Here is an 11,710-nt window from a genome sequence, read left to right as displayed (position 1 = left end):
AGATGCCTCCTTTCCTACTTTTGATTGGGTAATACTTGATGTCATCGTTAGTTTGATTGGTCTTTTTAACTGTCCAGTGAGGAGGGCGGGTCTTTTAAGTAGAGTCTGCAAACTGTTGGCACTGAGATGTGGCACCCGCTGCAGTATGCGTCCCTTATTTTTTTGTATTAAAAGTGGTAACCCTACCTGGCAGGTAACACTTATGTTTGGTCATGAAGTCGTCTAAAATCCGCCACGTGCCCTGTTTTAATTGCGAGAAGCAGATATATATAGCCAAATTCTCGCGCTTCGTTGCGGCGAAGTACTGCTTTTAATTTTTTAAGAAGAAAAGAAAACCTTTTTAAACGGATCGAAAATATACCAATAACAATTTGTTAAGGATCTGTTTTTTTGTGAACCTCGCTTTTCACAGCTGTCGCGCTACGGCGTGTGTTTCGTTTATTTGACAGTATGTAGATCGTGGTAATTACATTCATGGTATTCGTTTTCTGAATCACAATCTGACTGTATGGGTGGTTACCTGCCAGGTTACGCTTGTGGTTGGTCAGGAAGTCGCCTTACATCCGCCACGTGCCCTCTTTCTGTTCCCAGAAGCTGATCATAGAATGGTTTTAATAGTTTACTTTCAAATAATGCAAAGAGTATGCGACACGTGTTTCTCCCTAATTCTGGGCTCATCAGGCATACACACTCACTGCATCCCCTCTCGTGAATCGAATCTCTATCGTCAGCGCCAGAGTTGAAGCCCCTAACGTTGCGGTCAGCAAGTCGGCTAACATCCGCCATGTGCCGTCTTTCAGTTGCGAGAAGCAGATCATAGAATGGTTGAAACTGTTGCCCCTAACGTTGCGCCACGGCGTGTGGTTCGTTTATACCTCGTGTCTTCTCATTAAACTTTTATCTCGCGAATATGTTATTGCAATCCGCAGCGGGAGCGTTTCTATAAACTTAATTTAAACTTACGTTTTACACCGTGCTTTGTTTCCCTTATGAACATGCTTGTATGCTTCACTCGCTCCCTTCTCAATTGTTTAATGAATTTTTTGTTCTTCGCTGTTTGCGGCTCTTACTTCATTTCTCCCTACTGCATTCACAGTCTTTTCACGTGATTACGTGGGAGGCGTGATGACGTGACACTCAACTCTGCCTCCCACGGCCATCAAGCTGCCGTCCATTACAGTATATTGTCAAAAAAGAGGTTCCAGTTATGACCATTACGCGTGGAATTTCGAAATGAAACCTGCCTAACTTTTGTAAGTAAGCTATAAGGAATCAGCCTGCCAAATTTTAGCCTTCCACCTACACGGGAAGTTGGACAATTAGTGATGAGTGAGTGAGTCAGTCAGTCAGTCAGTCAGTGAGGGCTTTGCCTTTTATTAATTAGTATAGATATATATATATATATATATATATATATATATATATATACTAGCAAAATACCCGCGCTTCGCAGCGGAGAAGTAGTGTGTTAAAGAGGTTATGTAAACATATATATACATAAACATATATACATATATATATATATACATATACACATCCACATATATATATACATATATCAACATATATATACACATACAGACACATATATACATATTTGTATATGTACATATATATACACATACATACATACATACATATCTATCTATATATACATATCTATCTATCTATCTATCTATATATATATATATATATATATATATATATACACACATATCTATCTATCTATCTATATATCTATCTATATATATATCTATATATATCTATATATATATCTATATATATCTATCTATATATATATCTATATATATATATCTATATATATCTATCTATATATATATATATATATATATATATATATATATATATCTATATATATCTATCTATATATATATATATATATCTATATATATCTATCTATATATATATATATATATATATATATATATATATATATCTATATATATCTATCTATATATATATCTATATATATATATATATATATATATATATCTATATCTATATCTATATCTATATATCTATATAGCTGATTACCCAGTGGATTCGCTCACTGAGTGCAAGAGAAAAAAAAAAAATGTATGTATAAAATAAGTTTAATTGCCAAATTTATTTTTCCACAAATAAAGGGCACTTACAATAACATAGAAATCAATATAAACAACATTAACATCATTATCATATGAGAATATGAAGTAATATATAAGAAGCACATTGCATATAAATATAAATTATTAAACAGTAAAATGTTCTTCTATAATACGCTACCGTGGCTATTCGTTTGTCTGTCCAGGATTTTAAATCACCTGTAGCTCGCAAACCGTTTCACCTATTGACTTGAAATTTGGTACACATATACTACGTCACATCTACTATTCGCTTTCCCACACATATGAACAAATATATATATATATATATATATATATATATATATATATATATATATATATATACACATACATATACACACACATACACATATATACATATACATACATAGTGCGTTGCAACACGGGCTGCGATTGTTACATGGGAGGGAGAGTACAAATCACAGCTTCCCGCTTTCTAATCGGGCTTGTGATTGCTGCTTTGACGGATGCCCAGATCCCACAGTATTTCCCCTTAGGAGAGGCGTTAGGCAAGTGTAATTGAATAGCGGTGCTGCAAGTTATTGCTCTTTTTATCTTTATTTTATTTTATTGTAGAGTCAACTCACAGCTGCGCGCACCAGTGCGTGCGTGGCGGATGCGTACGGCTGACGTTTTCATTGTCTACCACCTCCGCTAATCATTCTTGAGGCAGATTGAAGACTTAAGTGCCAGCTTAACTGAAAAATTAAAGAAAACATACTAAGTTTTAAAAAAAAATCAGTTTTAACGGGAAAAGATGCCGACGAAAGAAGAGAAGCAGCGGGACGCTAGGGTGAAGAGCTGCTCATTAAGCAGCAAGCTCATCAACCTCTGAGCAAAGGAATGGTAAACGTACAGAGAAAGAGGATAAATACTATGAATGGTCATGTCAAGTATATTCACTCCACGTTATCGTGCAGTGCGCTGTTACTGGTATTTTGATAAAAGAATCTGAATAACATATAAGAAGCGTATAAATTATTAAACAGTAAAACATTAACATTTAAGAAGTAAAGATACATTGAGTACTACTGTAGTGCTTTCGGGTATAGTACATTTTTTGTTTGCCCATTACATGCATAAATGTATACATTTTTTGGTGTACCTACCCAAGAACACGCAACATGACCCGGCAGTTAAAAATTTATCGCTCCAGCAATTTTAACTCTGTTACAAAGTCATCTAATATGGTATTGCAAACGGCAGCGGGAGCGTTTCTATAAACTCAATTTAAACTTACTGTTTACACCGTGCTTTTTTATACCTCGTGTCTTATGAAGATGCTTGTATGCGTCACTCACTCGCTTCTTATTGTTTCGCTGCCTTGTCAATTGTGTAATGAGTGTTTTCTTCAGCGCTCTTTGAGGCTCCTCCTTCTTTTCTACGTACTGAGTTCACAGTCAGTTCACGTGATTACGTGGGAGGCGTGATGACGCGACACGCAACTCAGTCTCCTACGGCCATCTTGCTGCCTTCCATTACAGTATATGGACAAAAAAGAGGTTCCAGTTATGACCATTACGCGTATAATTTTGAAATGAAACCTGCCTAACTTTTGTAAGTAAGCTGTAAGGAATGAGCTTGCCAAATTTCAGCCTTCCACCTACACGGGAAGTTGGAGAATTAGTGATGAGTGAGTCAGTCAGTCAGTGAGTGAGTGAGTGAGTCAGTCAGTCAGTGAGGGCTTTGCCTTTTATTATTATAGATATATATTTGTAAAAAAAATGTCAGTCACAACTGTGTCAAGAAAAACTACTAGCTTTTACAAACTGTCAAATTTGAAATTTCAAAATAACAGTTGACTTTTTATAGTATTTCACGCATTTATCTTAAATGAGATAGAAAAATAGGTTAATTAAAACCCTTGCTAAACAAGTAGCTAAAACCTGTTGTTAATCCTATGTCTCATATGTCTCATGTTCCATCTTTCATGTTTACATAAAACCAATTATTGTATTTCTACAATACGTCTAGCTAATGACAAACAGTATTATTCCGTTTCTTAAAATAAGTTTGGTTAAGTTACCTTGACTACAGCGTAGAATTTTAATCCACAGAGAAAGGTAAGGAAAAGAAAATTTAATAGCCTTATCAAAATGTCTCATTAAAAATGAAGAAGCCAATAATTAAATAAACAAAACTTTCCACATTTCCCATAGCATTTTATATAGAGAGTTAATACTTTGTTATGAGCTGGATCAAGGTCTTCTTTAGTTTAAAACTTCACAGTAATACCACCCTTTAAAAATTAAATGAGTGCAAGGTTTAACATAAAAGAGAAAAACATGAATACTATGCATATTTATGGCTAAAAATGTGATAAACATCTTGGTACACTTTAGAAGAAAATAATGTATCAGTACACTTATTATATATAAATCCAATATGAGCAAAAACTGAAGCAAAAAAAAAAAAATCAGGTACCTACCATTTCTTTAAGGAGTCTTTCCAGAATAGCATTCATGTCCTTTTTCATAAAGTCAATCTGGAGAAAATGAACTTGTATGTCAGAAGGTGTTAAACATGATGTACAATGCTAGTTATTACACAAGGTTTTGTGACGATTACATAAAATATGTTGCATGCACAGGGATCTGATGAAAGCAATATTAACTCAAGTATAATTCAGTATGCTGGACACTACAACAGATACATTGTTTTGTCAGGTGTACTGTACTTCTACAATTAAAATTTATTCACTTATTTTGTCTTCCTCAACAGTACTCTCAAATTTTCATTAATTAGCAGCAAATATGACCAGGCTTTTAACAAAAATTCACATTTTATAAAAACTAAATCCTCCTTTACTATGGAAGTAAGACAAATATTTTGGTTGTCCAGAGCCCTATATAATTAATGTGTTCCTTCTGCTGTCTGTTTATACAAATTAGCTTCAGTAAAATGTTCTATTTCATATTATCCCACTGTTATATAATCTCTTCTGTATATAATATACAAGGCAAAGTCAATTAATGCTGTAAATTTAAATAAACTAGAAACAAAGCAAAGTTATTTATGCTAATTTTACTAACTATAAACTATTTAAGACTGTAATTTAACATGTTCTTTAATTTCAGGAATCACTTTGCACATTATATGTCCCAAAATGTACATATTTAAGAATGTAAGTACCAACAACAACCTGTTCCACAACAAAAAACATCCTATATCAGTTCACTCATAATATCTGCAGAAACAAAAACTGTTTTAACCTCAAATACCACATAACAAACAACAAAAGAAAAACAGCCCATATTTAATATGATTACACTATTCATGCTTACACAAATGTTACACTTGATTCCTATTAAAAGCCTACTCTAGAAAAGTGTTTTTTTTTACTTTTTGGTACAAGCAAACTGGAGTAGGAACAAATGTTTACTCAGTTAAATGTTATCAGTCATAATGATTATTTATCTGAAACTGATCAAGAAGTAAACTAGTCTTTAAATTTTTAATACTGTATAAAGAATGAGGAAAGATCAATCAACACATCTTGTTTATTTGTTACTAGATCATTCTTTCCTTGTTTATTAGGATTAAATGGGCCCAGAACCCACAAAGAACATTCACTTAAGACCTAACTTTAAGGAAATAGTCATTAAATTTAACTAATGACATTTTGAAAAAGATTGATCAATTAATTGGCTAAAATTGTAATCTTTCATATGTCTTTTCTGTCTCATCCATTTGGTCAGTTAAGTTTTTAAGTTATCAAAGAAGTTGTTTTCAATTTCTTGTATTTAAAGTTAAAATTTCTTCTTTGAGTCTTCTTTTTTAATATAACTGTTAAATATTGTACAGTACCTAAAGCGAGAACTTAAACTTTTTCAAAAGCTTAAATATGTCTTCTAAGTAACATAACTTCCAATCTGTATCTTTTAAAAATTGTACAAGTTGATTTTTTTTTTAAATTGAAATATTTATGCTCCTAGATCATCACAAAGCCTTTTTAGCACACAGGATTTCGTGGAATACAGTTCAAAAAACACTGCTCTAGAGTACATCATCGAGTTTAGAATAATTTGTATACATACTTCAGACCCAAAGATTTTTTCTTCCACTTCAAGGCTTTGAGCAAAGCTTTCTTCATATGAAGTTTTAAGTTTGTGAATTCTGAAAATGTAAAAAAAAAAAATAAGAACAAGCAATACATATCACTGAATATCTATATTTTACAGATTCCAACATTTAAAATTCCCTGTGATCCTGTGTTAGGATATAGCGTGTTGGAAACTGACTGACTGAATATTTAAAATTAGAAATAATGTATGGTTTAATCTGAAGCCAGTGAAAGATGCCTTCACTGACTCTACAGTTGGTATCTTGTGATTTACAATGTGTTACATCAATAACATTACATCAGTATCAGTGTTTCCAGTCTCAACAATGCTGAGACCCAAACTGGAATCTTAATATTAGACACTGGCATCTTTCCTGATGCCAGTTATCTTTTTACACAACCTATCAAAAGGATACAATAAATGCTTAATTTTCACTGTTTTCTATGAAGGTTTATAAAATATAAACTAGACAAACATAGTGAAGTCTACATTAATGATCATCAGCCTCTTTTGTAAAACTGATTTCAAAGGCAGCAAACTTTCCAGAATAGGATAGTGAGAAAGGGGTAATAAAAGTTATTTTCCAATTAAAAAAAAAAAAAAATCACCTTTGTTGCTCTTTTTCTCTGTAAGATGCAAAGTCTTGAGTCTGTTTTTTCCTAAAGTCCTGAGTAGGGGAAAGACACTCAGTAAGATTATTCTTCTCCTTAAAGATAATTCTACAGTATACTTTTTACAGATGGACAATTGAGTAACCTGAAAATAGGACTAGATGCAAAGAGCCAATGACATTACAAATAAAAAAAAAACAGCATACTTCTTAAAAAATGCGAAGATTTGGTTTGTAAAATCTCTGCCTTTACAAAAAACTCTCTCTGATTGATTGAAGGTGGCCAATATATACAGCCCACAAACATAAATATTTATTTGTTCTTGAAACTGACATCAGAAATTGGCAAGTTAATTGCACAATACTGAATATTGTTAATTGATAACCCAAAGAAAAGGTAACTTAGTCAGTCAATAATAGTATCCATAGTACCAAGAATAGTCAACCTAGTGGAAAGTTGCCAATCATGACTCAAAACACTGAAAAACATGACATTACTCCCGACTGAGAAACTACAATTATATTTTCACATTCAATCATCATTCCATATCAGTTCAGGTGGTTATTATAATCTCAAAACAGTTAGATTTTTAAGTTCTAATGGCAACCTATTATAAACATCTAAAAAGACATTGCTTGTTAATTGACTAAACATTTAGGTTTCACTTTCTTTGACCATGTTTCTCAGTCAATATTCCAGCACTCCAGTATGCATTGAAATTGTAAATTTAAAATGTGAACATAATATAATGCATCATTTATTACATTTTAAAGTGTGGTTTTGTGAACTCAACATTATGAAAACACAATATTCCTTAAGTCACTTACTATTAGATCTTTCTCCATATTTTTAAGGATCAAGGCATCCTTCTCAAGATTCTCCAGTTGCTCTTTAATAATTCCAATAAAGTTTTCCAATTTTGCAAACCTGTTTTACAGAAACAAGAAGTAAAGCAAGTATTACACAATTATAATAAACACTGCTTTTAGATATTGTAAGAGTATCATCACTGACCTGCACTCATGGATTTGAGTATTAATGGCAGATAGATGTTGCTGGACTGACTTCAGAGACTGTTTGTTGTAATACTCTACTGTTCTAGCTCTATTCTGTGGAAAAAATAGATATATTCTAAAGTTTCAAGATTCTGTCTCTTCAAAAGACTGGCATCCTGCGCATAGCTCTTTTTCTGCCCCGTGCCCAGAGCTACTCTGGCCCCTGTGATCCTACCTTAAACTTCTCTTTTTTGAAAATAAATTACTTAATTGAAAATTATTTTACAAATGGTGGCTTTTAAGAGTGAATAGCTGAATTTACAGCAGAGAATGAAAATGTCTCACTTCAAAACAAAATCTAATTGAGTCTGCTTATTTGTTGAAACTTTCAATGTGGTACAAAAATTAATGTTTTTGGTAATGTAGTAAAATAACCTTCAGTAGGTATAGAAGAAGAACATCAAATGATCTTTGTTTCAATTCACCAATACAAATAAGCAAAAAAGTATCAAAAATCCAAAAGGCAAAAGCATAGAACTGAAAAAAAATCAAAAGATTTGAACACTTTTCAATTCATTTTTTAAACTTATTCCTGTTTTAAGCCTTGCTTTCTGCCATTACAAACAATAAAATATCATATTATATTTATTTTGCCTAAATAACATTTTTTCAACAACATCTTTCTTTGTTATTATCCATAAGACATGAATCTACAAAAAATGATGCTTCATGCACTGTAAGTATGCCCACCTGACCTCAGAGCAGGCTTTCCGCCCCTCCTTAGAGCATCAAAATGACATTCATTTCAAAATGTAGGTGATCGGGTGCTCTCTGTGTGGAGTTAGCACATTCTCTCTGTATCCACATGGGTTTCCTCCAGATGCTCGGGTTTCCTCCTACAGCATAAAGACATGCAGGTTAGGTGGATGAGCAATGCAAAATTGGCCTCTGCTGTGGGTGTGGCTGTGTGTTCACCCTGCAATGGGCTGGCACACTGTCCATGAATTTTTCCTGCTTTGTGCCCAATGCTTGCTTGGATAGGCGCCAGTCCCCTATGACCCTGTTCAGGATTAAGCAGGCTTAGAAAATAGTTAGGTATGGCATTCTGATGCTTTTTCGTGTGTGCTGCCATTACCAATTGTTTCTCTTTAGCTCCCAATAAAAGTAAAAACAAAGATCAAAATTTTGAAAAACACTAGAACTAAATTACTCTTAATGGTTTTTATAAATGTGGTAACAAACAATGCATGAGCACTCACTTAGATCTGTACTTTTTGTTCCAATTACTCCTATTTTGTAGTTCCGATGTTGTCGAGGTGATACAGCAAAATGCTTAAAGTCAGGGAAAAGCAGCATATGAGAACAGTAGCCAGATGAGTGGCTTAGTACAAATTCTGGCATATAAAACAAGTACAGAATTCTATGGATACCATCCATCCATCTTCCAAGCCCCAGAAAGCATTGGATACAAGGAAAAAATAACCCTTGGACCGAGCTCCACACCACTGCAGAGTGAAAACACTCACTCTTACACACACACACACACATATTATATATCAGAGTCAATTCAGCTTTGCCAATTCACCTAATCTGTGTGTTTTTGGACTGTAGGAGGAAAGCACAGCACCTGCAAGAACCTCACACAGACACAGAGGGAATATTCAAACTCCATGCAGGGAAGATCTAGGACATGAACCTATTGAATCAATCCGTGAAAGTGAGAAGAGCTACTAATATATTCAGTTGATATTTATTCAATGTTTGATTAAACTTTCATTGCAGTATTAAATACTATTTATCAATAAAAATTTCTGACTGTTGCATTGGCTTGCTACTGTACTAGTAATTATAAAATGGAAAGGTGTCCCTCCTACATGTACATTATGGAAATGGGTGTGACAAAAACAATCTACAAGCCAATTAATAAAAGTCAATCGATACCCTCCAAGTTTTCTGCTTATTTTCTTGTTTAAATTTATGCAAACCTGGAATTTTCTTTTTAATTCACTGCTAAATGTATGACACATCATCCCCACTTCACGATCTGTGCTTGCCTCCCAGCAGCTCAGATTCATCTCAGCAGAAGAAAGCATGGAGTGTACTTCGGAGTCTGGAAGAAAAATAAACAAATAATTATATACTGTACACAGTTTAATTGCCCAGACATTTAGCGGCAACTAAAGTCCTGCTTTTATTTTGATCTTCTCTGCCTCTGTCACCTTAAAGCAATGAAAGATACATGTAATACTTCTGGCTATGTCCTATGAGCCTTTTTTTGTCATATAAGCCACTTCAATATTTATGCCCTTGTTCTGAAGTCAATACCTGAAACAGGCAATGCATTCTATGAAGATAACTATAAGGTACTAAGATGTGGTATTGCCAAAAATAAAGTCCATTAATAAAGTCCACTACGATCAAGTAACAAACATTATATCTGTTTTTTTGGCTTATGTCAAACTCAGCACATGTTGATACCTTTTTATAATTGCAACACAAAACAGACAAAGGAAATTGCTCAGGGCTGAAGTAGCAGCTTTATGGTTTACTATCAATCATATTAAACACTTTCAATAACATTTTGAATGAAACAAAATAAAATGAAGTTACACATTTTAAAGAATAATTAATGCAATGCATGTCTAACTTGAGACTTTCACTGTACTCTGTACACTTGACAATACCACCACTACTATGGTATTTTCTAGGCACGCCATTATGTTGCAAGACCTGAAAGATGATGGAATCATCTTGGTTAAGTATCAGTAGTTTCTCTTTTGTTTTTGTAATGAAGCACTATTAAAAAGACAAAGAATACCTTACCTCTTTCATTTGTCTGAGATTTAATCTCAAAATGCTTCTCTTCTCTAAATGCAGCTTGTCTTTCTATCCCTTCTTCATTTCTACTACCACTGGTGTCACTCTCTTCAGACATTTCATTTTTAGTAATTATACTAGTGTTCACTAAAATAGAATATTTTTTATACAATATAAATTCATGTTCTTCCTTTCTGTTACAGCATATAGTTTTACAATTATATTTATGTTAATCACATCATCATGTTAGACAGGTTAGGTCACATTTATATCACAAAATACAAAATTTTAAAATTACTCACTAGGTACAGTTTACATTATTAATCTCACTTTTATATTCAAGCCAGTCATCATCACCATAATTTGTTTTAGCTTTTTCTTATGGGATTGCCGTAGAAGCATGCTGAGCTGGGCTAACCAGACCACTCTATCCCCACCAAGTTCCTTCACCTCCTACTGGGGAATTCACACAAGGCCCCAAACCAGTCAAGAAACATAATCCCTACCAGCATGTTCTAGGTCTGCCCCTCTGTTTTCTTGTAGTTGGTTGTTCTGATACACATCCCAAGGGAGGCTTCCAAGAGATCCAAAAAACAAATACACTACACCTCAACTGCCTACTCTTGATCTAGAGAAGCAGCAGATCTATCCCGAGGTCCTCACCTTATCATGGAGAACAAACCAAACCTCAGTCTGAAGCACAGGCAGGCTACTTGACTTTCTCAGCATCAAATACCAGTTTAGTAAAGGACACTAGACTTGTAACCTCATGGTTAACTGTCCAATACTATAGTCTCACTGCTCAAGTGCCTATTTTATGCAATGCTGCACCAAGAAATGATAGAAATCCCATTGATCAATCCTGTTGGGTCTCCATAATAATGTAGTTGTCTATTGGGACTGAAAGGTTTTGTTTTCCTCTTTATATGAAATTTAAAATGTTGAAATAACACAAAATATCTGAACATTCTCATAGGCTAGATGCAGTATTTCAAAGTAGCATAGTACCAATATACAAAAGGGCATTTTCAGCAAGACAAAGTTCTAGGAAAGTCGTGAAATGATTTACTTAATGC

The 11,710-nt window shown here is 33.7% G+C and overlaps 1 protein-coding gene across 1 annotated transcript in view; it reads right to left on the bottom strand.

Annotated features, from left to right (window-relative positions):
• Nucleotides 1-11,710, bottom strand: part of sycp2 (synaptonemal complex protein 2) — a 176,403-nt gene that overhangs the window by 22,279 nt on the left and 142,414 nt on the right. Inside the window, exons 21-26 of the mRNA XM_051932457.1 lie at nucleotides 9,803-9,927; nucleotides 7,837-7,931; nucleotides 7,650-7,749; nucleotides 6,820-6,878; nucleotides 6,185-6,263; nucleotides 4,576-4,632 (exon numbers count right to left, since the gene is read on the bottom strand). Coding sequence (XP_051788417.1) covers nucleotides 4,576-4,632; nucleotides 6,185-6,263; nucleotides 6,820-6,878; nucleotides 7,650-7,749; nucleotides 7,837-7,931; nucleotides 9,803-9,927 — 515 coding nt within the window. The remainder of the gene's footprint in view (nucleotides 1-4,575; nucleotides 4,633-6,184; nucleotides 6,264-6,819; nucleotides 6,879-7,649; nucleotides 7,750-7,836; nucleotides 7,932-9,802; nucleotides 9,928-11,710) is intronic.

Source organism: Erpetoichthys calabaricus, chromosome 10, assembly GCF_900747795.2.
Source record: "Erpetoichthys calabaricus chromosome 10, fErpCal1.3, whole genome shotgun sequence".
Lineage (NCBI taxonomy): Eukaryota > Metazoa > Chordata > Cladistia > Polypteriformes > Polypteridae > Erpetoichthys > Erpetoichthys calabaricus.
This window is presented reverse-complemented; position numbering and strand designations above follow the sequence as displayed.